The 27,128-nt window shown below is 42.7% G+C and overlaps 1 protein-coding gene across 2 annotated transcripts in view; it reads right to left on the minus strand.

Annotated features, from left to right (window-relative positions):
- Window positions 1–27,128, minus strand: part of Inpp5f (inositol polyphosphate-5-phosphatase F) — a 96,056-nt gene that overhangs the window by 40,527 nt on the left and 28,401 nt on the right. For both annotated transcript variants that reach the window (XM_028885675.1, XM_028885677.2), the window contains exon 2: window positions 23,010–23,090. In XM_028885675.1, coding sequence (XP_028741508.1) covers window positions 23,010–23,090 — 81 coding nt within the window. The remainder of the gene's footprint in view (window positions 1–23,009; window positions 23,091–27,128) is intronic.

The raw sequence follows: 27,128 nt of genomic DNA on the forward strand, positions 1-27,128 counted from the left end.
GAGGCAGGTGCGGTCCAGGCCAGCCTGGCTGAGTTCCAGAACAGCCAGGGCCACATAGAGAAACCTGCCTCAAAAAAACAAAACAAAACAAAAAACAAAAAAAGAAGGTGTGGTAAGCTCATATACATATGTAGATTCATTTATACAAAAACAAGAGGAGAACTAAGCCAGAAGTTAATGTGATTGGTTAACGATAAGAGGGGAAGTAGGAATGAGGTGGAGAAGGGCATCAGGAATGGGACAGAAAAGAAGAGGGGGTGACCGTTCTGGCGCGTTCTTAAGAACGAATGGTCTGAGTCTAGTTCTGATTCCTAGAACAACAGGAACATTTCCGTCAGCCCGACTGTGAGGGAATGCCACACTAACATAAGTGGTGAGCCCACCTCTGGATACTGAAAACAAACGTCACTACACTGTAGGGCACAGGGAAGAAAAAAGAGCCCCAGAACTGGAGTTAGGAAGGACTGTGGCCACCGTGTGCATTCTGGGAAATAAACCCAGGTCCTCTGCAAGAGCAACAAGTGCTTGTAACTACTGTGTCATCTCCAGCTCCATCTCCCTTTTCGTAAGAAGATTTAAACATTGCAGATAAAACTAAAGTTCTCTTGACACGCCTTGACCACCATCCCTTAGTCTACGGAAAGTCCTCAGCTCAACTCCAACTCCACTCTGTTAGTTCTCTCCTGTGAGAAGAGCAGAGATAGTAAATGATTACCATTTCTTGGCACTAGTCCTTTTAATTTTGTTTGAGGGCTTTAAAAACAGTATAACAATTCCTGATTTTATAACAATTCCTGATTTTATAGCCATCACTTGGCTGCTCTTTTAGATGCTTTCCAATTTATCTCTCCATATAATCATCCATGTGAAATGGTGAAAACCATTCATGGAGAAAATGAACAGACAAGGTATACTGCTGGATCTCCTTTGTTTACTTATACTGATGGCCTGGTGCTGGAGGCAAGATTCCTCAGGCCAGAGTTACCTCTCCTAGGTCCGCTCCTAGGAACAGAGAGCACAACATAACACTCGCACAGTGGTGTGGTTTTAAGGACCAGACACACAAGTTACACTCAGGCTAATCCAAAGATGGGGTGGAGATTAGTTATTCTTTTATAACATAAAATTTGAATACAAAGATTCAAATTATTATTGTTGATATTGTTATTACAGAGATAAGGTTTCACATAACCCACACAGGCCTGGAATTCACCAGGAAGAGTGACCTTGAACTCTTCCTGATCCTCCTGCCTCCACCTCCCAAGTGCTAGGACTGAAGATGAGAGCCACCATAGCCAGCCCAAAGTCTCAAACACATGAAGAACTTCTGCAGTTTATACCTCAGACAGCCACGGAAAGGTTTCTACATTGTACCAGTGATTTCAGAGGATGAAATGTACTGGTAAAGAAAAAAAAAAAAAAGATTAAATCTATTCACCTTTCCTTTGTTCTCTATGAAATTAGGAATAAGAACATCTACATGTTTCTCTGTCACTTCAAACTGACATCTAAAGGGAGAAATGTGAACCAAGTGACTAATTGCTCTTAATATACTTGAAGGTTGTATCAGATGCACAGTCCCCCCCCCCTTGAAGATCAAACCCAGGACCTTGCGCATGCTAGGCAAGTGTCTGCCACTGAGCTGCAGCCCCCAACCCAGCTACAGCTTCTAATTATCTTCTGGTGATTTGAATATCCTATGGGTTTTGAATGTTTTCTCTCCATGCTTCTTGCCTTAAACCTACTTTGATATTAACACAGCTATATCAGTTTTCATTAGGTTAATTTTCATACTTTTTCCCTTGAGACAGGGTCTCAGCATGCCGTCTTGGCCTGCCTAAAACTCACTATTGTGAGAAACAATGTTTTCTATAAAAGGCAGGCAGCCTGGCAAGGACTCCTGTTTTCTGAACTTTCCTCCTCTCCTCTGTGCTGGACCAGACAACCAAGTCAAATGTGAAGTCGTGCTCCCACCAATGGGAGGAGACAAAGAACACCTACCTACGTCAGGCACAGAAGACAGAATCCATCTTGGCCTAGTGGAGGCCTTGGTGCATCCTTTTCCCAAAAAGAATTGCCCTGCCATGCTACTTTTGCTTTTTCATATGTTCCTTTGTGCAATGCTAAGATTATTGTTTGTCTTTAACACTATGTAGACCAGGCTAGCCCAGAACTCAAGATCTGCCTACCTCTATCTCTGCCCCTTCCTCCCGAGTGTTAGGATCAAAGGCGTGCACCACCATGTCTGACCCTGGTAGTTTCTTTTCCAGGACTCTTTACTTTCTGCCTCTCAGTACATATAATCCATGCCATGTAAGGGATTTATCTTGAAAGTATCATGTAAATGGATTTTGGTTTTCCAGTGTGAAAAATCTTTGGTTTTTATATGAAATGCCACTTCCAATGTCTAGACTAAATCTATCATTTATTACTACTTTTCTCAGCCATTCCAAGTATACCTTTTATATTCCTGACTTCTTTTTAATTAAGTCTTTAACTATTATTCCATTTTCCTACTCTGACAGCTTTTTACAATCTTTTATTACTGTTTGTCCTTACACAGTAGGAAATGAACCTTAATCTATTAAACCTAATGTAAATTAGAGTCTTTACCAATTCCTAGAGAACAAAAGGATCTTGGAATAGTAACCTTGAAAATTCTTTTTGTATCTTGTCTTCTTCTTCCTCCTCCTCTTCTGTTTTTCCTTGTTAAATTCTCTAATGTTGCTGGGCAGTAGTGGCCACACCTTTAATCCCAGCACTGGGGAGGCAGAGGCAGGTGGATCTTGTGAGTTCGAGGCCAGCCTGGTCTACAGAGTGAGTTCCAGGACAGGCTCCAAAGCTACACAGAGAAACCCTGTCTTGAAAAAAAAAATCTCTAATGTTGCTGTTACTGTTGTGTTTTAATTCTTCATTAAATTTAAACTCCATATAAAACCAAATTCATTTATATTTACCAACTTATTTCCCTTCCCACTGACCTTCACTCCTTCCTACATCCCCATGCTTCCAGGAGTAATCATTTTTCTTTTGACTGGAGAACTTTCCTTTTTTTCCAGAATTGCTGGGGATTGAACCTGGAAGGGTAAATCTTGGGCCACAAGGATGCAGAGAAGTTAGGATGTTTTTACTGTAAACAAAAGTTCAGTTTCATTTGTGAAGTTCCCAGAAAATGTCGAGGAAAAGAGAAAGGCCATGCTTGAAAGTCATATAGGCTTAGGCCTTAAGCATAGTTCATTGCTGTTTTAACATTCTCTTTTTGTATTACTATTATTACTGTGTGTGAGAGACACAGACATGTACATACACATACACTGCAATCACCACAAAGGAAAAAATAAATAAAAGCAATTTTGTCTCTGCCCGCAGCCTTCACAGTCAATGCTGATAACAGATAACTGTGCTGGGATTCTTGCTTCCCAGCTGGCCAGAGGCTTTGATCAGACTTCTTTCGCCCTCCTATGTCCTATTAATTTTCCTGTCTTACTGTTCTGCCTTCACCACACCATCCTATTTTAGAAAAGAAAGACATTATGAAATAGAAAAAACTAAGATATATATCACTAGTATGTCTCTGTACTAAAAGAAATGGTAAAGAGTTCTTCAGGGTCTGGAGCTATAGTTCATGGTAGGCCAGCTCTCTAGCCCTGAGCTACACCTCCTTATCAGCTGTGACTCCATCTAAAGTGCATCAGACTGAAAAGAAAATAACCCTTAGCAACCCCTCCAAACATGACTTGAGAAGTCATGAAAAATAGTATGCGTGCGTACCACACAGACACGTACGTAATCCTAATTCTTTTGAAAAGCCCACATCAAACACTCCTGGGTAATGGACTCTCCTTAAGTGCCTTTATTTTCTATTAACCCTACATTTAGATCTGTTTAAAACCTCTTCTTAACTAACTCTGACCTGCTTCATACTCGCTTATGCTGCACAGTAGAGAAGCTAGGGAGACGGCTGAGTGGGTAGTGTGCCTACAAGCATGAGCCCACACAGAAAGCTAGGCAGAGGGTCAGAGAGATGGCTCATCAGGTCCTGGCACAGGCCACCCAGCCTGTTCCACACACCGTAACACAGAATTAAGTAATTCTGAAAAAGCTAGGCTGGCATAGTGGCTCTCCTGTAACCCCAGAGACTAGGAGGCAAAGACCTGGGACACAGTGGCTAGCCAGACTAGCTGGCTAGATCCAATAAAAGACCTTACTGCTGTACACCGTGCAAATGTGTCGCACTCATTGTTAATAAGAAAGCTGACTGGCCAATAGCTAGGAAGAATTTTCATGGCAGAGAGAACACTGGGAAGAATGAGGGCAGAGTCTGAGCAGTCGAGAGCCAGATATGGAAGAAGCAACATGGGAAATTCATAGATGAGGTTAAAGATGATCAGGCTTGATTAAGGAAGACCCCTGAAAATCCTGACTACAGACATAAAGAAATAAACCTAAAAAAAAAAAAAACCTACAAAATATGTAATGTGTATTTTACTTGTTCAAACATAAAATAAAAAATCATCTTTAACTGACTTGTACACACCACATATTCCATACTTGTATGTTATCTTTAAAAGTTTATGTATTTTCAGAACAAGGGGACCAGATACCAATGAAAACAGATGGTCCAGGTGATCCAGCATCTTAAAATACCTCTGTTACAATCTCCTCAAATTCTGTAACCAGAACAGCTTCAAGGATGCTGGCTGTGATGATCCAGTCCCACAAACTACTCCAGTCAAGACTAACAATTATCTTAATTTTCTCAAAGTTCCCCTAAAGTTACCAGTGCCCACAAACAATAGGAAGTAGTCTAAAGAACAATGCCCACATTCCCAAAAGATGGGTTATGGATGTTTTTTATCATAGAAGGGGGGGTTGGTTACAAATTGTTATTGGTAATGGTCAAAAAAAAAAAAAAACTGAACAAAGGAGATTAGATTCAGGGATCTTGTTCTGAAAAGGAAAGGGGGGATATAGAAATAACAGAATAAGATAGGTTATTGAATCTACTTTTAAAATAAAACAGCAACTACTAGTCTTAAATATTTTACATTGGTGTGGATTTGGTTTATTAATACAGATCTAAAGTTATTTTTACTATACTGCTCTTGTTTGGGGCATTGAGTTTTTGTTTTGTTTTGTTTTGTTTGTTTTTTTGTCTTGTTTTTTTTTTTTTTCCGAGACAGGGTTTCTCTGTGTAGCTTTGCGCCTTTCCTGGAACTCACTTGGTAGCCCAGGCTGGCCTCGAACTCACAGAGATCCGCCTGCCTCTGCCTCCCAAGTGCTGAAATTAAAGGCGTGTGCCACCACCGCCTGGTGGGGCATTGAGTTTACACAGCTCAGTTATACAAATGTAATGTATATGTAATGTTAAATGTTATATGTAATGTATAATTAAAAATTACAGATAATAGTCATCTATAATAGTCAAACTTTTAGCCATATTAGGTATGTTTTCAAAGTTAAACAGATATATTTAGATAGACAGATAGATAGATGATTGATAGATAGATAGATAGTCTTCAAACATTTCAAAGACCTACAGAATATGACATTTAAAATGTTTTAATAACATAAGACTTTTCTTGACAGTGAGACATGCACTCCTGATAACATCTATTTACAACATCTATTTACTTCAGAGAAGATGATGGGCATTGAAGAACCTCCATATGGAGTTTGCTTTCTTGATGGCAAAAGCTGCCATTTGGGGAAAAAGAAAAACTGTCCTTGCCTCAATTGTTGACAGGGTACTATCCAAACTGGACCAGCAGGATACAAAAGAAAAGCAACTGCCAAACTTTGCCAAGATAAGGTAGGATAGTCCTTCAAAATTCCCTGCTTCTCAGAAATGTCTATCAACTATACCAGGCCTGTAGGCCAGAGTTGGATGCCCCAACATTACAGAAGCTAGATGTCCCTGTCATTAGGTAACATTTCATCCTTTTGGAATTTTTGATGGGATTCAAGACTAAATAATTAAACTTACAGTTTTCCTTAGTTATGATAGAAAGTAAATTAGTTATACGATTTTAGACCCACAAAGATAGATAATAAAGTATTTTCTCTTAATTTGCCAAATACAAATGTACTGCATGCATATTGTAACTATAATTCTTACTTGATAACTATCTTTGTTGTATATAATTTTACTATGTTAAAGTCAAAACCTTCCTTTTTATTTAAACAAAAAGGGGAGAATGCTATGGAATAATCCTTCTGTACATTGTGAAAATATGTTGCACTCATTGTTAATAAAAAGCTGATTGGCCAATATCTAGGCAGGATTTTTTGAGGCAGAGAGAATGCTGGGAAGAAAAAGGGCAGAGTCTGAGGAGTCTTGAGTCAGACGTGGAAGAAGCAACATGGGAAGTTCATAGATGAGGTAAACAAGCCTTGAGGAAACACATAGACTAGTAGAAATGGGTTAATTTAAGTTGTAAGAGCTAATTAGTGGCAAGTTAAGCTATCAGCAGAGCATTTATAATTAATATTAAGTCTCTGTATTTGGGAGCTGGCTGATGAGACAGAGCAGACCAAAGTCCCTATGAAAAACTCTACCTACATCTTACCTCAGTAAAGAAAGTAGACCAATCTAGGAAGACATTTAACATTCATCTCCAACCTCCATAGGCACATACACGCACTTGCACAGACACCCATACACACATACATTCATAATCACACACACACACACACACACACACACACACACACACACACACGTGTGGTGATATTTTGTTTGTGCACTAACAAATAAAGCTTGCCTGGAGATCAGAGCGTGGAGCTAGCCACTAGAGGCCAGGCAGTGGTGGCACACACCTTTAATCCCAGCACTTGGGGGGAGGAAACAGGAAGTGGTATGGTTGGGCAGAGAGAGGAAGTGATAAGGTGAGGTGGAGACAGGAACTCGGCTCCTTTCAGTCTGAGGACTCAGTAGAAGTAAAATCCTCTCTAGTGGCTGCTGCTCTACTTCTCTGATCTTTCAGCTTTCACCCTGATATCTAACTCCGGGTTTTTAATTAAGACCAATTAGAATTTGCAATACACACATGCATCCATAGTCTGTCTCTCTGTCTCTCTCTCTCTCTCTCTCTCTCTCTCTCTCTCTCTCTCTCTCATACACACACACACCCATACACCATACACACATGCACCCATAGTTATACACACACCCATATACCATACACATGTGCACTCATAGTCACACACACATACACATCCATAGTCACACATATATACCCATATACCATACACATGTGCACTCATAGTCACACACACATACACATCCATAGTCACACATATACACCCATATACCATACACATGTGCACTCATAGTCACATACACATCCATAGTCACACACAAACACCCATATACCACACACACGTGTATCCATAAACACACACACACACACACACATACACACACACACACACACACAGAGTCCCAACCTCATGTGAGTAGAACTCTCTGAAAAGAACCCCCTACCCTCAGGCTGTTATGGGTAACAAAGTGGAACTGTGACTCAAGCAACAAACCACCACCACTAACAATGGCACCCAGTTTTTAATTTTAGTGTTGTGTGATGTACCTTTTTTGTTGTTCGTTTTGGTTTGGTTTGGTATTTTGGTTTTTTGAGACAGGGTTTCTCTGTCTGTCCTGGAACTGGCTCTATAGACCAGGAAAATCACAATGATCTGCCTGCCTGCCTCTGCCTCCTGAGTGCTGGGATTAAAGGTGTATGCCACCATCACCTGGCTTTTTTTTTTTTTTTTTTTTTTTTTTTTTTTTTTTTTTTTTTTTTTTTTTTTTTGAGACAGGGTTTCTCTGTGTAGTCCTGGCTGTACTGGAACTTTCTCTGTAGACCAGGCTGGCCTTGAATTCACAGAGGTTCACCTGCCTCAGTGACGTACCTTTAAGTGGTCCTTTGATAGTTAATTTTATATGTCAATTCAACTGAGTGATATCGTGATAGCTGGTATGTTGTGGGATATCTGTACACTGTGTGAAGATGTATTTGCTGTGATTGGTGTAATAAAAGGCTGAATGGCCAATAGCTAGACAGGAAGAGGTTAGTCAGGACTTCCGGGGACAGAAAGGACTCTGGAAAGAAGAAAAGCAGAGTCGCCAGCCAGAGAGAGAGGAAACAGGGGGTATAGATGAAAGAAAGGTAAAAAGCCATGAGGCAAAAACATGGATTAATATAAACAGGTTAATTTAAGTTATAAGAGCTAGTGGGACAAGCCTAAGCTAAGGCCGAGCATTCATAATGAATAAGTCTCCATGTCATTATTTGAGAGCTGGCTGGCAGGACAGACTCCTTACACTGGTACATTTCTGGCTGTGTGTACATGGCTATCCCAAGACGGGATTGGCATTAAAAGCGGTAGACCAGTGCCCTCACTAATGTGGGGGAGCACTACACAGTGTGCTGAGGACCGGAGAGAACAGAACAAAGAGGAAAGGCTAATGCACCCCCTGGGTCATCTCCTGCCCTGAGAGATTGGTACAGTGGTTCTTGAACTTTGGGGTCTGGACCAGGTCTTACAGCACTGGTTCCTCCAGTTTTGGGGTACTGGTGCCTGGCCTGGAACCACCCCACGGGGTTTGCTGGTCCTCCAGCTTGTATCCAGTTCACATCCTAGTGAACCTTTCCTCCCCCTTCACTTCCCACCCCTGCTTTGTTTCTTACAGATGGTAGACAAGGAAGCCAAGGTTGCTAGAGCAGATACCTGTGACTGTGGAGGACTGGGTTATGGCTGTAGCAGGAGTTTGGAGATACACGCTGGGTAAAGCCAACTCTGTCATGAATGAACCTTTAAAGGTGATTCCACTGACAGCTTAGAAACTAAAAACCTGAAGAGAAAGCCTCAGTCTTCTCAGGGGATGCTTATGTATCCCTAACAAGGTGTCGACACACGGGAAGATATGGGAAGGGCAATCCTAAGGAGTCCTAGATAGAAATAAGGAACATGTTACTGGGCAACATAGAGGAGGCCAGCTTTGTTACGAAGAGGGAAAAGACCGTGCCTGAAGCGTGTTCACGCTCCACTGTTCTGTAGAGAGAAACCTGAAGAATAATTAACCTGGGTATTTAGCTGAAGCTATTTCTAAGTCAAATGTCATTGCTAAACTCTACCTGACTGATTATGGTAAAATTTAAGAAGACAAATATGACTCAAAGGCACAATTGTTAAGCAAAAAAAAAAAAAAAAAAGCAGAGCTTTCAAAGAGGTGAATACTTCTCAGCCTGTCTTTGCTGCAAACTACAAGAAAGGCAAAGGCATTCTGGAGAAAGTGCTGAGGCCCAGCATCTGTTTGACAGAGAAAATGAGTCTAGGTGACTAGAGCTGGCTATCCTGGCGGGAAAACCACTGGTGTGAGAGAGGAGGGGGTAACAATGGCTACTGACTTCAGGGATTTCATACCGCAAACAAAGACGTTTGGTGAGAACGAGCACTCTTCTTTGAAGCATGATTCTGACATCATGAGACCTATCTCCTCAGTTTCAAAAAGGAAGACCATGACTCACTCACTTTCACCAGGCCAAGTAGCCTGATGAGCAGGGACATCCAGCATCGCAGGGCCACAGTCCTTTCTGAGTAGGAGAGCTGGGGCAGAGCCCCCATCTCAGTAGATCTGAGAAGTGGAACTTGATTATCAGAGTTGTCATTTTTAAAATTTCTTACATTTTATTTAGTGTGGTGGGGGAGGCAGACATTCATGTTATGATGCTCATGTGGAGGTCAGAGGACAACCAGTGTGGAGTCATTTCTCACCTTCCACCATGTAGGTCCCAGGAATCTAACTCTGGTTGTCAGGCATAGTGGCAAGCTCCTTTACCCACTGAACCATCTCAATAGGCCAAGGTATCTTTTTTCTTTTTATACTTATTTATGTGTGTGTTGTACGTGTGGGTACATTCCTGTTACAACATGTGTGTGGAGGTCAGAGGAAAACCTGTAAAAGTCAGCTCTTGCCTTCTACCATTTGGGTCCCCAAGAATCAAATTCAGATGGTCCGGCCTGGTGGCAGTCATCCTGTCGATGTATACAACGACCTGTTACTACCAATGCCTAAGGAATTCACTGAGGAAAATGAGCTCAAGGAAAATGGGTTCATGCCAGAAAAATGGATGAAAAGTAGAGTACGTCATGAGGCAAGCTTGCTGGCTCTGCCTTTAAAGAAGAAATAAGCTGTGTGCACAGTAAGCAACCTCTTGGGGGCTTGCAGCCATGGGTAGGTCACGTGCGTGTGGCTGCATCAAGCATTGCTTTCTTGAGGAAGAGCAACCATCTGCACCAAGGAGACCAGAGTTCAGTCTCAAGGGAGGCACGAAACTCTGACACATCAAATCACAGAACAAGCTGAGGGGAGCAAAGAAAAGAACAGGACATTCAGCACCCCTGGCTAGACACCTGGGGAACATGAGGGACAGACGAAACAAAAAGAATGGCCTGATCATCTGATCACTGAACATCAATTAGTTGCCTACTTCCAGAGCGGAACAACTAATAGAATGGAGCAGCTAAACACTGTCCAACACTGATTTTTACACTTCACTGGGGGGCGGGAGGAGGGAAAGTGAGTGTGAGTGTGTGTGTGTGTGTGTGTGTGTGTGTGTGAGAGAGAGAGAGAGAGAGAGAGAGAGAGAGAGAGAGAGAGAGAGAGAGAGAGAGAGTATACTCTCTGAGTCATCTCATCAGCCCTATTGTTTTTATTTTTAAGGTGTGAGTGTCTTGCCTGAATGTGTATCTGTTCTCCGTGTGCATGTAGTGCCTGAGAAGACCAGAGAGGGCATCAATGCCCTGGACTGCAGTTAGGGACGGCTGTGAGCGGCCATGTGGCTCTCTTAACCAGTGAGCCACATCCCCAGGCCCTGAGTTATGTTGTGCCTGTTTGTTTGCTTTTGAGAAAGGCTCTCACTATGTGGTCCTGGCTGTCCCGGAACCTACTATGTAGATCAGGCTGGCCCTGAACTCACAGAGATCCACCTACTTCTGCCTCCTGGGTGCTAGAATTAAAGATATGCACCACCACCCCTGGCCCTTGGTTTTATTTTTAATTAAAATAAATCAGGGGCCGGGGAGATGGTTCAACAAGTAAAGGAGGGTAGTTGCCACCAAACCTGATGACCTAAGTTCAACACCCCAGGATCCACATGGTGGAATGGAAGTACCAGCTCCCACTGGTTGTCTTTTGACTTCCACATAGTTCAAATGCCCACACAACAGGGGAAGGGATTGTTTTGTTTTGAGTCAAGCTCTCTGTGTAGCCCCCACTGGTCTGGAACTCACTCATTATATAGCACAGGCTAGCCTTGAACTCATGATCCTCCTGCCTCTGTACCCCAGTTGCTGGAAGTAAAGGTTTAATGCTTTAACATCCAGCTTTACTGATTCTGAGGCCTTTTAATATATATTATACACTATAATATATTTATTATATTACATAATATATTTAGGGAACAGTGAAATGACTCAAGAGATGAAGGCACCTGCCAGCACACCTGCCACCAAGCCTGACCAGATGAGTCTCAGAACCCACTTACATGGTGGAAGTAGGAAACCCAAACCTGATCTGTCCTCTGACCTCTCTCCATGGGCTATGGCACACTTGCATGCAAGCATAGGCACATGAAAGCACACCCATACAAAAACATAGCATTAAACTAACTAATTAAAACAAACAAATACATTTTCAAAGTAAAAGCATAAGAATTTTAAATTTAAAAATGAAAATAAATTTAAAAGAAAATTTAAAAATACAGCGTTAGGAGGCAGAGGCTGGTGGATCTCTGTGAGTTTGATGCCCGCCTCATCTGCGTATTGAGTTTCAGGCCAGCAGCAAACAAAAACCAGCTGCTTGTAAATATACAACTCAATGATCTTAATAAACTCGTAGCTGTGAAACTTTCATCACAATCTCTATGCAGATTTCTTGTTTATTGCTATTATTATTATTATTATTTGGTTTGTTTGTTTTGGGGACAGGGTCTTATGTAGTCCAGACCAGCCTTGACTGAGCCAGATTCAACTTTGTAGAAGACAACCTTGACTTTCTGATCTTCCTCCCTGCCCTCCGGGTGCTGAGATCACAGGTATGGAGTACCACAGCCAGTTTTCCTACAAGATTTTAATAATGGGACTTATCGGTAGACAATAAAGAATTTATTCCTGCTTGGTACAATCAGACATGAAACACATTCAAATTGGAGTACTGTGGTGGTTTGAATAAGAATAGGTAGGCCCTACAGCCCAGCGGTGGTGGCGCACGCCTTTAATCCCAGTACTCAGGAGGCAGAGCCAGGCGGATCTCTGTGATTCAAGGTCAGCCTGTCTACAGAGTTAATTCCAGGACAGCTAGAGCTACACAGGGGAAACCTGTCTTGGAAAAAAATAGCCCCCATAGGCTCATATATTTGAATGGTTGGTCATTAGGTAGTGGCAATATTTAAGAGGGATTAGGAGTGTTGTCTTATTAGAGAAGGTATGGTCTTGGAGGAAGTATGTCACTGAGGTCAGACTTTGGGGTTTCAAAGGCCCACTCGAGGCCCAGTGTTTCTTCCTGCTGCCCATGCATCCAGAAGGAGAACTCTCAGCTACTTCTCCAGCACCATGCCTGCTTGCCTGCTGCCATGCTCCCAACCATGAAGAAACTGTAAACAAGATGAAATTAAACACTGCTTTCTTTTTTAAGAGGTGCTGTGGTCATGGCACCTCTTCACAGCAATATAATACTGGCTAAGACAAGCACTATCTAAAGTGATGTCCTAGGAGCCAGGTTGCCATGGAGCTGAGAGCTCTGCACAGGCGCCCGTCTCTAATGCCCTTGAAAACAGGGTTTTCAATAGCTGAACATGTAAGTACTGAAGCAATGCTAATGACAGGCAATTTAGTCGATGCTAAAGCATTTGGAGTATTTCTTGTCATTAGTCCCATAGCAAGGAAGCCCTCCATACAAAGACTACACCGTCAGTTTTAGAATCACATGCATACTATATTTTACCATCTTAATGACTGAGATGGATTCACCATTTTAAACTAGGGAAGAGCAGATGGGGAGTACTATTTTAATGAATGAGATCCACATTAGTGAATTCTGTCTGTGATTGTTCAGTACTATGAGGAGTAATTCATTCAGTTACTAAACAAAGAGACTTGCCAAATTAAGACAATTTTCAAACTATTTCTGATATTTCATGATGTTATATATCTTTGCTGATGAATCTTTGTACTTTTCATATTTAGATAATTCTTGCCTTAACTGAGCTTATCTTCTTGGTCTTCAAAGTGTATTTTAGCTTGAAGAGCTTTTGTGACCCATTTTAAATCTCCAGCCTAAAGCAATCTTTTCATAGACACTGGCATGAAGCTATAACTGTGCTGCAGATCTTATACAGAAGACAAATGACAGGAACATCCATCATCTACAGTGTTTGCGCAGTTGCTTACTCTGCCATGTACCATCTCTCCTCTCGTCCCTCGCCTCTTATCTCCCACCGGCTTTTCCATTAGCCTATGTCTTATACACTCATTTTTCTACTGTTAAGTTATACATTACTTCCTCAAAGATGCCTTCCAGCCTGGGACCCCAACTCCAACCAGTCAGGCACATAGCACCCATATTTCAGAAGCTTATGTCTATGAGGACAAAACTGTACGGCTGGGTAATTAACATATGCTATTAGTTGAAGTCTCTTATACTAAATGTTGTAAGTTTTGTTCATTCCACAGTCTTCAGTGTCACCTCCAGCCCTTGGCACACAGTAGACACGCCATAAATATCTGTTAAATCAATAAGCACTCCTGTAATGTTTTGGAACAGCCCCTACTATGAGCCAGCACACAGAGACACACACAGTAAAATCACAGCACTCCAGCCCCTGTCCTTTTGGAGCTTATCATATAGAAAGGCGGCAGACAAATAAATAAAAAGAAACAAATAATTAACATGTAAGTATAGTATGAATTTCACTGTAGTTTTTCTTTCCATCTAGACACTGCAATGAATAAAAGTATTTTGTTTTTAACATTTGTTTTTAAATTTTTACAGATGTGTATGTTTGTCTATCTGTGTATGCCCTCTGTGTGACAGTGGCCTGGGAGGACAGAGGAGGGCATCAAATGCCCTAGAGCTGGAGTTAAAGGCAGTGGTGAGCTGGGAATTCAAGTCCTCTGCAAGAGCAGCAAGCACTCTTAACGGCTAGCCATCTCTCTGGTCTCCAATAAAAATATTTTTCATGGTGCTTTACTTTTCTTCCATTTGCCAAGCATATCGACATTCCTTCTACGTTCTGTTCCTCTTGTCAGTAAATCTCAACTGGTCAACCTAAAGCCAGACATTCAAACTGTCAGAGGTGCAGTACATTAAACCCTGAAGGTACACTTGCCTGCACACATCAGAGGCGAGCATTCGAATGAAAAACAACAGCTCTACATAGATGCTGTCTTGCCACTAAGGCTCAGAGGGCAGTTTTTGGTAGACCTTGTAAAAGTGAGAGAACAGCTGAGCTCGCTGACACACACCTTCAATCCCAGCACTCAAGAGGCAGGAGTAGGTGGATCACTATGAGTTCAAAGCCAGCCTGAACTCATATATGAAGTAAGTATATGGTACATTCCAGACTTCCAAGGGATGCATAATGAGACCTAGTCCAAAGGGGAAAAAACACACAACTGAACATACTTTAAATTTTTTCATATTTTACTACTAAAAACTCCTTTGCAGTCTTACAGTGGAGTTTCTGGAAACTTGTTAATGTTGCTACAATTTCAGTAAACACTAACTTAAGAGAACAGTCCCAAGTTTACCTCTTTTTTTCACAAACTTCTATGTACGTAGAAATTAGGTGGTTCTGTAGTAGGCTATCGCTTAGGTTCTTCAAAGGAAAACCAAAAGAAATCCAAACAAAGCGCACATGGCAGCACGTGTCCACACAAACACAGCACGGGAGGCTGAGGCAAGAGAATCACAGGTCTAACACACGAAAGTAAGCAAGGAGGAGGAAGAGGAGGAGGAGGAAGGAAAAGGAAATGAGAAATATTAGTTTTAATCAGTGCTTTCTATGGTCAAGAACTCACTTAGCCAGTCGAACTGCTTTGGAGGCAATGGCCATCTGACAACCGAGGTTCAGGAAGAGTCCTGACCCCAGGCCATCATGTCATCTGGTCTACCTCCTCACTGCTTAGTCAGTCACATTCAGAAAACACGTCACCGCTCAACAGAGATTACTGGGACTGGAGAGAACTCTCTGCAAAGCTTCGTAATAAGGGTTTCAACAGAGCGTTAGGTTCTTGCTGCTGTGGGCTGAGCCATCTCTTATATTGAAGTCTTGACCTTGGGATGTGACCATATTTGGAGATAATCTCTAAAGAGGAGTTACATTAAAATGAATTTATTGGGAGGGGCTTTAATCCAATATAACTGGTTTTATTTACTATTTTTTTAAAGATTTATTATTTTTAGTTATGCATAATTATGTAGGGTATGTGTATGTACATGTGAATGCCAATGTCCCCAAAGGCCAGAAATATTGGTTTCCCTGGAATTGGAGTTACAGGGGGTTGTGAGCCACCTGACGTGGGTGCTGGAAATCTAACTCAGGCCCTCTGCAAGAGCAGTATGTGCTCTCCACTGCTAAGCCACCTCTCTAGCCTCACAACTAGTTTTATTATAAGAAAATTTAAGCACACAAAGGTACAAAGGAAGGGAAGCCCAAGACGGGGATTACAGCCATCTCTACACCAAGGAAAGAGGGCGGGAGAAACGAGCCCTGCCCACACAGTAGTCTCAAGCATTACAGGAAAATGAAATTCTGTGTTCAGTGCCTCCCCCAACCTGTGACATTCTGCTCTGACGGCCCTAGCAAACAAGTACAGTTCTGAAAGTCACGGAAGCCTGCTCTGTTCCTCAGAGTCCAGAGTTCAGTGACAGTCATGAGCAGCAGCACAGCTCGCCCACGCCGGTTTCGGAATGACAATGACAGCTGTTCAAATCAAATCATGTTCCCAGTGCACCAGGCGAGAACAAAAACGCATGCATTAATATGGAGAGGATTAGTAGGAGGAAACAGGAGAGAAAGACAGCTTAAGTACAGATGTTTTATCCCCTCCTCTCCTACCCCACAATGAATGGTAAGACGTTCCTGCGGGAAATGCCCCCAAAGTATCGGCTCAGTTCTGACACACCAGGAACACAGATCCTTCCGGTCAGTCTAACTCTGAGCAAGGACTTCAGCTATACACATGGGAGAGAAGAGGTGAGGCCTGGAGGACAGAGGATGTAAGGGAGGGGGAGGGAAAGATGGACCTTCTGAGGCCAGGAGCTGGGGGCAGAGCAACACAGAGAAGAGAAGGCTGTGGGAAGAAGGGCAACGGAGGCCCCAGAAGATCTCCATTTGCTTCTCTCCTGGTTCCCTTCTTTCAAAACCAAACCTGTTAGGTGACCATGACAAGATACGGACAATAAAGAGACTTTTTCTGCCCTGCTTTTCCCTTTTTATATTTTCTTTCCCCAGATCACTCTCTGGCCCACCCCTCTTCCAAATGTCCTGAATCACTAGTTCTAACACTGCCTACACATAAACAAGACAACCACACATGTGTAGACCTTCTGCACAGAGGATCAAAGTTCAGCAGGCATTAACTTCAATTTGGCCAGTGCTGATAAAAGCCAACACTATTTTTATGTATAATTCAGCTATTATTTGGCTTAAAAGGGCTCACTGGGAAATGTTATCATTTTTACTATTTTCTACAGAGAAAATATTTTCCAGTTTCAAATAACCCTGGACTTTTGAATTAAAACCTGTTTTTATGTTCAAGCTATCTGTGTATTATTTCTCCTGCAGTAATACATAAAATGTTTTTACATTTTAAAAAAAGGACAAATACTATATAATTGTATTACATGAAATATATAGAATATGCAAATTTATAGAGACAGAAAGATTGTCTCAAGATGGAGAAGAAAGTAATATAGAACAATAATTTTCTAAGTACAGAATTTGTTTTGTGTGATGGAAAAGCCCCACAAATGGACAGAGGTATCAGGACATAATATCATGAATGTAATAAATCAATATAATTAATGTAATTAATGAATCATAAATATAGTTATTGAATGAAAAAATAAAGATAACCTTCTTTGTTTAAAAAATGGTTTAGGCATAAAACTTTTTACTTATCACCAAGATAGGATAGATAATATAGTACTTTCTTCAAATTTGCCAAATAGGTATGGACTGGACATTGTGAATATAATTCTTACTTGAAAATTGTTCTTATATATAGTTTCATTGTTACAGTTAAAAACCTTTTCTTTTTATTTACACAAAAGGGGGGGAAATGTTGTGGAACAACCTTTTTGTACACTATGAAGATGTATCTTTGCCAAGACGCCTTCTGACTGGTTTAATCAAGAGTCAAAAAAAAAAGCCAACTTGGGGTGGTCTGCCAACACCACTCCCTGCTTCTCTGATTGCTCCCCTCATTTAGGAAAGTGGCCTGTGATGCACTTTGAACTAGGTGACTTTGAAGGTCCATGGCCAAGCAGGACCAATAAGCCTCTTCTCTAGACATGTGCACCAGGCTCCCTACCCAGTCTTTTTGATGGCTGGTCAGTCTCCACTGACTACAGGGAACCTCAGAGTGGGCTTAAAAGACGAGAATGCCATCTTTTGAGCAGAATCCTTTTTCTAATATAAACAGGGTCTAGGGCTGGAGCTTGGCTGGCAGAGTGCTTGCCTAATATGAATGAGGCCTGGGTTCAATCCCCAGCACCACCCGACTCCTCCCCAGCACCCCTGAACTCCTCCCCAGCACCACCCGACTCCTCCCCAGCACCACCCGACTCCTCCCCAGCACCACCCGACTCCTCCCCAGCACCCCTGAACTCCTCCCCAGCACCCCTGAACTCCTCCCCAGCACCACCCGACTCCTCCCCAGCACCCCTGAACTCCTCCCCAGCACCACCCGACTCCTCCCCAGCACCACCCGACTCCTCCCCAGCACCCCTGAACTCCTCCCCAGCACCACCCGACTCCTCCCCAGCACCACCCGACTCCTCCCCAGCACCCCTGAACTCCTCCCCAGCACCACCCGACTCCTCCCCAGCACCCCTGAACTCCTCCCCAGCACCCCTGAACTCCTCCCCAGCACCCCTGAACTCCTCCCCAGCACCCCTGAACTCCTCCCCAGCACCCCTGAACTCCTCCCCAGCACCACCCGACTCCTCCCCAGCACCACCCGACTCCTCCCCAGCACCCCTGAACTCCTCCCCAGCACCCCTGAACTCCTCCCCAGCACCCCTGAACTCCTCCCCAGCACCCCTGAACTCCTCCCCAGCACCCCTGAACTCCTCCCCAGCACCCCTGAACTCCTCCCCAGCACCCCTGAACTTGGTATAGTGGTGCACACCTGTCATCTCATCTCTCAGGAGGGAGGCAGGAAGATCAAACGTTCAAGGTTATCCTTGGCTACATAGAAAGTTTGAGGCCAGCGTGGGCTACATGAGACCTCCATCTCCAAAAAGGGGGAAAAAAATCAAAGAAAAATAGGCGAAGGAGATATGCAAAGAGAAATGTTGATGGGAGATCTCAGATCCCACGTAACATCCGCATTCGGTTCAGAATGCTGGGTTCTTATAAAAAAATGTTCTTGCACAAGCTGATAGATTTTCCCCTTTAACGTAAGCTGACAGAGTTGTGTAAGTAAAAGAGTCTTGATAAAAGAGCCTATCTCACTCGAGACTCACAATACCCAAACACATAATGAGGCAAATCCCTCTGGCTCTTGCTTTACAGCTGAAGAAGTAAGGCCCTTGACCTAGGGATTTATCTTCTTGGCTTCCAGGCGCTCCCTGAAAAGATGTCCCCACTATTCAGGAGAAAGACGAGGACTCCAGAATAGAAAGGAGGATCCCAGAAGAGAGGCCCTGTGAGATGAGAGCCACGGGGAGAAGCAGAAAGGCTACATGAAGGCAGTGTGGTAACTCAGGCGAATGCTGCTGCTGGTCTACCCAGAGGGCCGCCGAGAGGACCAGCAATGAATATCATCAGCACGAAGGATCCTGGGGGACTGTGCACTGTTGCTGTCTTAAACCAATCAGCCAGCCTTTAGGACGGCTGACTGCACCACAGACAGTGAAGCAGATGCTAGAGTTCTCTAATAAATAATAATAAAAATATTAACAAACGGAGCTTGACTCTCGGTCTCCTGACTGATTTCAGCAATTCATTCACTGCTCTGAGATGTGACTGAAATTGGAGAAAAATAATTCAGAAGTTTCATACATGTCATTTACATAATAGAAAATGAATTTTAGCTCAGAACATCCAGCTGTGAAATTATCTTGTCAGTATGTAAATGAATTAGAGATATATGTATGTAAATGTGGACAGGTAGGAGAGTGTTATTAAAATACTTAGCATGGTTACATAATGACTAAATGTTCTTCTCTGTGCTGAAGGACATTTCTAAAGCCTACCAAAAGCAGAATACACAACAAAACTCAGAGCAATATTATTTCTAACAGGGGAAAAAAAAAGAAAGGAAGGAAGACTAAATAACCCGGTGAGGGGAAGACAGACAAATCATGAATATTCAAATAAAGGAAGAACAAGGAACTCTAGATTCACCTATCAGCATAGGTAAATCTCAAAACATCAACAATAAGAAGAGGTGGCCGGCATGATGGCACATGCATGTAATCCTGACCCTCAGGAGGAGGAGGGAGAACATGAGTTCAAGGTCACCCCTGGGTACACAGCAAGTTTGAAGCCCACGTGGGATATATGAGACCTCATCTTTAAAAATCAATAATAAGCCAGGTGGTGGTGGCGCGCCCCTTTAATGCCAGCACTCAGGAGGCAGAGCCAGGCGCATCTCTGTGTGTTCAAGGCCAGCCTGGGCTACCAAGTGAGTTCCAGGAAAGGCACAAAGCTACACAGAGAAACCCTGTCTGGAAAAAACAAAATAAATAAATAAATTTTAAAAATTAAAAAAAATAATCTGACTTTACTATTGGGGGCTGGAGAGATGGCTCAGAGGTTAAGAGCACTGACTGCTTGCTCTTCCAGAGGTCCTGAGTTCAATTCCCAGCAACTACATGGTGGCTCATAACCATCTGTAACAAGATCTGATGCCTTCTTCTGGCCTGCAGTCATACATGCTGTATACATAATAAATAAATAAATCTTTAAAAAACAAATCAATAATAAATAAAATTACCAGGCATGCTATTGCATGCCTTTAATCCCAGCACTTGAAAAGCAAAGGCAGGTGGATCTCTAAATTTTCGGCCAGGCTAGCCTGGTTCACACAGTGAATTCCAGACTAGCCAGCATCACATAGTTTGACCCTATCTCAAAATAATAATAATAAATAATACAAAGAAGAAAAGGTTCCAAGTATAGTGTCTCACGCCTTTAATCCCAGCACTCAGGATGCAGAGGCCCGCGGATCCCTGAGTTCTAGATCAGTCTGATCTACATAGCACATTCCAAGCCAGTCAGGGATACACTGGAAGACCATGTCTCAAGAAAAACAGAAGAAAAGATTTAAAAATAAGAGATTAGCTGTTCAGGAGTAACTTGCCAAAGAATGTAAGAGATATTTTCACAATGTGATCACCCCAGAACATGGGCGAGGGAGATAGCTCATCAGTTACGTGCCTGAGTTCAAATCACCAGCACTCAGGCAAGAGCCAGGAGTAATGTAGCTGTGATCCCCGCTCTGGGGGGGCAGGACAAGAGGCTCTTGGAGCCCACGAGCCAGTCAGCCCAGCTGACTCAATCAGCTCCAGGTTCAGCTCCCTGTCCCCAAAAATAGAGTGAGAAACACATGGGAGACACCCAACATTGACCTCTGGCCTCTAAACACCCATGCACATGCATGCACACACCCCCACATAAACACACACACACACACACACACAAATGAGAGAGAGAGAGAGAGAGAGAGAGAGAGAGAGAGAGAGAGAGAGAGAGAGAGAGAGAACACAAATAATTTAATGAAATTTAACAAAAAATCTCCAAAATACAAATCTTAGCAGCATACTGTTTAGGAATTTATACCTAAGAAAAGCAATAATTTTCAAGGGAGTAGCAAAACTGGAGCCAACTCCCTTCAAGGGAAGGACATGCTTGGAGAAAATGGCAAAGATACCTCTGAAGTCACTGGTCATGTTTCACTTCTTAATCTGGACAGGAGATAAAAATGCACACTTTAGAATACCTTATACTATTTAGCTGTGATAAGCAGTCTCATAAAAAATTCATAACTTATTAACACTATTTAAAATATAATCAAAGAATCTAGCAAAAGAAAATTACATATTGTCTCCACCAATATGTAACTCTAGTTACAAATATGTTTTTGTAATTCACAAAAATCAACCTAGTGCCTAAATGCTCAATAATCATATTTTAAACTTAAAAAAAAAAAAAAAACTAGCTGGGCGGTGGTGGCACATGCCTTTAATCCCAGCACTCAGGAGGCAGAGTCAGGTAGATCTCTGTGAGTTTGAGGCTAGCCTGGGCTACAGAGCGAGATCCAGAACAGCCACAGCTACACAGAGAAACCCTGTCTCAAAAAACATATGTGTGTGTTAGTGGCTTATACCTATAATCCCAGCATCTGGTGGGTTATGGCAGGAGAATCATCCTGAGTTCAAAATAAACCTGGGCTACAAAGTGAGACCCTGTCATACAAAGAAAAGAACAGCACGAGGGCTCAGTAAACACAAGTCTGAAGACAGAGATCTACCCCTGAAGTGGGAAGAGGAACCAACCTCCAAAAGAGCACGATGCCACACAGGCACCAACAGTCTCCCTCTGTCTCTGTCTGTGTCTCTTTCTCTCTCTCTCTTACACACACACACACACACACACACACACACACACACATCATACACACGTGTACACACACAATACTCATAAGAGAGAAGAAAGAGAGCAAATAAACAAAAGCCACAACAGGCATATTGCAGAGATTAACTGACTTCAGAGGCAAGTTATACAGCAATAATGCCAGAGTCTCCTACAGTTCATAAGTTATACTAAAGTTATTATCAAAGGAGACCAGCATAATGGTACATGCCTGAAAACCCGTCCTTCAGCAGGCACAGGCAGAGGGTATCAAGCTCCCGGCCAGCCTGGGCTAGAGTGAGACCCTGTCTCTGAAAATCAAATGAAGGAGCTGGAAAAATGGCTTAGTGGTTGAGAATACTTCCTGCTCTCCCAGTTCCAGCACCCACATGGGCCTGCTCACAACTGCCTGAACTCCAGCTACAGGAGGATCAAAGACACTCTCTTCTGGCCGCCTGAGGTACCCATACATATGCAGCATGCATACTCATATACCTGGGAGAAGAGGTGTCTGCTCTCCCAGGTGGGAGCCAGGTGAATGACTTAGACTTTCCATCCACTTGCCTGCCTTGGACAGAGGTCCCAGACAGTACCACACCACATACTAAAGGACCCTTCCTTCCCTGGCAGGAGTGACTGACTCCGGACTAGGCAGCCGACCCAAAGCCAGCCAATCATGCTGCCACCTGTCCACCTTCCCAGCTCTGCTCCAGCACCTTCCACTCATGTCCGTGAACTTGCTGTACCATTCCTTAACAGAATGCACGTCCATGCCCAAGGACTACACATGTACCATGCAGTCATCCATCCTGTCTTTTCTTCTAACTCTGGCTCTGGGAGGGTAGAGGGGTCAGTGTGGGCTCACAATTGTGCTACGCCTGTTAGCACAATCCCTGGCACCAAGTAGGGATTTTGTGAGAACTGTTTTTAACAAAAGAGCCAAATCAACTGTAATACCATGTCTTCTTTTTTCAAAAGCTTTATTTTTATTTCATTAAACTTAAATAGAAATATACTTGCTTTAAGAAGGCCCCAAATGATGACAGAGGAACCAATGTCATAAGAGAACACAACCTCGAAAAGGACAATGTCACAGAAAATCATGTTAAATTTTACAAGAGTAAGGAGCTTATAAAAACATACCTGAATGAAGTTGAATTTTCCCAATAACTCCTTCTACCAAGCCCAAACAAATGGGGTTCCAGGCAAGAAGCAGATCTGTGGCTAAAATAAAGTAAGAAGCAATCGTGAGACCGTATTCACCAGAAAATGTTAAACTATCTTTTTGCAGCATATTTTAAAGGGATCAAAATCCCCCAAAAAGCAGTTCTAATCATCCCCCACAGAATATATTACCATAAAGGACTTTGGGGTAAAGCGCTAACTCTGCGGCCTCTGGATACCAGAGCAGTTACGGGGTAAGGTGGGTAGAGGGGCTCCGCTGAGGGGGCAGCCCTGGTGCCCTGCAGTGGAGGAAACAGGCTGTCGCACGACAAAGAGGGTGGTGGAAGGACCCACCCGGGCCCACAGACGAGGCCTGAAGATGGCCATGGAGCTGTCCACTTCCTCCCAAAGGGTCACCCAGTAGGCAAAGGAGTCCAGAAAGCCACTTTCCTTACCCATGACTTGTAGGGCTGCTTATTTTCTGTGTACCACTGCGTGGGTGCCCCGCATCTGAACCACGCAACAGCTACAGTGATTTGCGTGTAAACTAATACCACCCTAGACATCCCAAAGAGAAGCAGATCTAAGGATAGAGGGGCTAAGTTAGCTCTTCTCCAACCCGGGTTGTGAGCGACCACTGCAAGCACCGTGACAGATGTGACGCTTCTGAGAGCTCAACCGCTGGAAAAGAGGGGCAAGAACCAATAGTCTGCGGGTTTAGGCAGCTCAGAGAGAGGAAGTGCTTGCCCCGGAAGCGTGACGCGCAGGACCAATGGTGGAAGGCCAGGGGCAACTCCCCAAAGCCGCCCTCTGACCTCCACAAGTGTGCAGAGGCACAGTTGCTAATAAGAAGTGAAAATTTAAAATGTTTCTGCTGGCAAAATTACATTTTAATTATTAGCACTTAAATTTTATTTTACTGAAATATTATCTGTTACTAGTAGGATAATTTTACACTAATAGTTTAGTTTTCAAATTCATTTACATTTTGATTTTTTTTATTATGTATTAATTTCTTGAGTTAGGGTCTTCCTATATAGCCATGGCTAGCCTCGAACTCGTGGTGATACTCCAGCTTCAGCTCCATAGCTGGACTGTTATTTCTTGAATGTCTTTGCTATTGAATTTTCACTAGAAAGCAAAAGCAATAGATTTCGTTGGTTGGCTGTGGCTATTCTGCAGAGCCAGGGGTAGAACCCAGGGTTTCACACAGGCCGGGCAAGCTGCTACCACCAAGTTATAATCACCCCAACTTCATTGTTTTTATTGTAAAAATTAACAACAACAAAAAGATTTTAAAGGCTCCTATATATTATCATTTCTAACCTTTTTTATTTTATTTGTTTTGTATGTGTGTGAAAGGGGGGCACAAATGCCATGGCACACGTGTGGAGGTCAGAGAATAACTCATGGGAGTCAGATCTCTCCTTCCACCATGTGGGTTCCAGGGATCAAACACAGGCTGCCAGGTGTTTGAGGCAAGGGCCTTTACCCACTGAGCCATCTTACCGGCCCTCCAAGGTTGACATCAGGAGTCCAATTTTACAAGTGAAAGAAAAATGCTTAGAAAAGTAACAGTCAAATCAGCCACAGGACAGGAGGCAGGGCTGCAATCAAAAGAGAAGTCTAGCAAAAACTCTGACTCAAAAACTTCTATAAGTCCAAAACAGGTGAGAGTTTGAGTCCAACCTGGTCTACGAAGTGAATTCCAGGACAGCCAGGGCTGTTACAGAGAAATCCTGTCTCAAGGGAAAAAAAAAAAAAAAAACAAAAAAACAGAAACAAACAAGTATAGTGGCACACTCCTTTAAACAACACTTGGGAGGCAGAGGCAGGCGGATCTCTGTGAGCTCAAGGCCAGCCTGGTCTACGTAGTGAGTTCCAGGGCAGCTAGGACCACAGAGTTTTGAGATCGTGACTCAAAATTTAAAAAAATAAAATGAGTAAATAAAAGGCTACAGCGAGGAATGGTGATGTGTGCCTGTAATCTCAGCATTCAAGCTAAGGCAAGAGGATCTTCAGTTCCAGGCCAACATGGGATACACAGTAAATTTGAGGCCAGCCTGGGCTAATGGACAGCCTGTGTTCTCCAAAGAAAAAACCAAAGAGGTCTGCCAATCTGACTCTGGTTATACACCTCAGCAACCTGCCATAACACCTCCCTCAGAAACTACACAGGGAGCCACTGAAACAGGAAGTCTTAAATGCCATGTGTGATTACCAAGTAACACTACAAAGCCGAGGGGGAACGGACCACAGAGGTAAGGTGCTTCTGTTTCATTTCATTTCAGTTAATGGCACACAGAACCACCTACTCTTAAAAGCAACATTTCCTGAGAACAAATTTTTTTGTTTGAAGTCTTTTTAGAGGGCTGGAGAGATGGTGTGGTGGAAGCCATGCTGGCTCTGGCTTTCCCTGAGACCCTGAAGTATGGAAAAGGAACCTGCTGGGGAAGGCCAGTAATGGCCTGGGGCCAGGACCTTGGGGTAGCATAAGCTTTGGATCCTGAGAACCCAATTCTTCTCTCTAGAGCAATGATTCTCAAGCCTCCTAAAGCTGCAACCCTTTTAATCAGTTTCCCATGTTGTGGTGGCCCCAACCATAAAATTATTTTCAGTGTTACAACATAACTGAAATTTTGCAACTGGTATGAATTGTAATGTAAATATTTGTTTTTTAAATATGTATTTATTATGTATACAGCGTTCTGTCTGCAGGTAACACTGCACATCAGAAGAGGGCGCTACATCTCATTACAGATGGTTGTGAGTCACCATGTGGTTGCTGGGAATTGAACTCAGGACCTTTGGAAGAGCAGCCAGTGCTCTTAACCTCTGAGCCATCTCTCCAGCACCCAATATTTGTGTTTTCTAATGGTCTTAGGCAACCCACATGTTGAGAACCACTAACCTAAAGGGTTATGGACACTGTATGTTTGGTCTGTGTTCTCTTTGTGCGACATTGCTTGATTAGCACCTGGCTGGCTTTGACCCACTGTATGACAGTTTCTACTTACTGTCCCCCCTTCCTTGCAAACTGTGTAACGCTGCACTTCTTAATAAACAGCTTGTGAGACCCCTCCTGGGTCTCAACTTTCCCGTCTTCTTTATCTTCTGATCTCCTGGTCCTTCCTTTCAGGAGCCTATCCCTGAAGAATGACCTGTTGGTCCAAGTCAACGGTGAAACTGTTAAGAGCACTTGCTGCTCATACAGAGGACCAGGGTTCAGATCCCAGACCCCACACGATGGAACCAAGGCATCTGACACACAGGTACTGCACACTATGGTGTACTTGCATACATGCAAGCAAAACACTTAAGACACAGAAACTAAAAATAAATCTTTTAAAAAATATTTTTAAAGAAAAAAAAAACATTCTTAAAATCATGACTTCATGGTGGCATAATTTTCCATTTAAGTAAGTACTTCCTCACTGAAACATCAAACTTTATTCTACTATAAAAACACTGTGATATAAATGGTGAGTTTTATATAAACATTTCATCTGTCTCCATCCTTAATAGCTTTAGGATAGATTCCTTGGAATGAAATTAGTAGTCATAACATTTAAAAAATTAAGGCTCTCAAGCATTATCAAATTACTCCTATAAATATTAAATCACATTAGATATATTTCCCATGTTAACAATGGTGAATATCATGATGCAGAGTACTCTGTATGGTTCCACAATGGATGGTTTGAAAATGGAAAAATTAAATAAAGGGATAACCAACTTGGCTGGGATTGACATAATGTTGATTATAATTATTAACAGTTTGGTAATTCAGATTTTATCCTTAAAAAAGTGATTTGATATCTGCGACAAATATGAAAAATTGACTTAGAAAGACCTACTAATGAAACCAAGAAAAATATTCACACACAGAGGAATTTAGAGCAGAACCTACTGTACCATTGCATGATGAAACTAAAGAGGAGGGGCCCAAGGTTATTAGAACACCAACCTTAGTTTATCCAGTTACTATACAAGAACAACCAGCAGACAACGGGCATCCCCAAGGTTATTCATAAGTTAATTGAACTCCTGTAAAAATGTTAGAGTTGAGGAGATTTAAGGAAGCAGTCATTTCATATG

The sequence above is a fragment of the Peromyscus leucopus genome, chromosome 1 (assembly GCF_004664715.2).
Source record: "Peromyscus leucopus breed LL Stock chromosome 1, UCI_PerLeu_2.1, whole genome shotgun sequence".
Classification (NCBI taxonomy): domain Eukaryota; kingdom Metazoa; phylum Chordata; class Mammalia; order Rodentia; family Cricetidae; genus Peromyscus; species Peromyscus leucopus.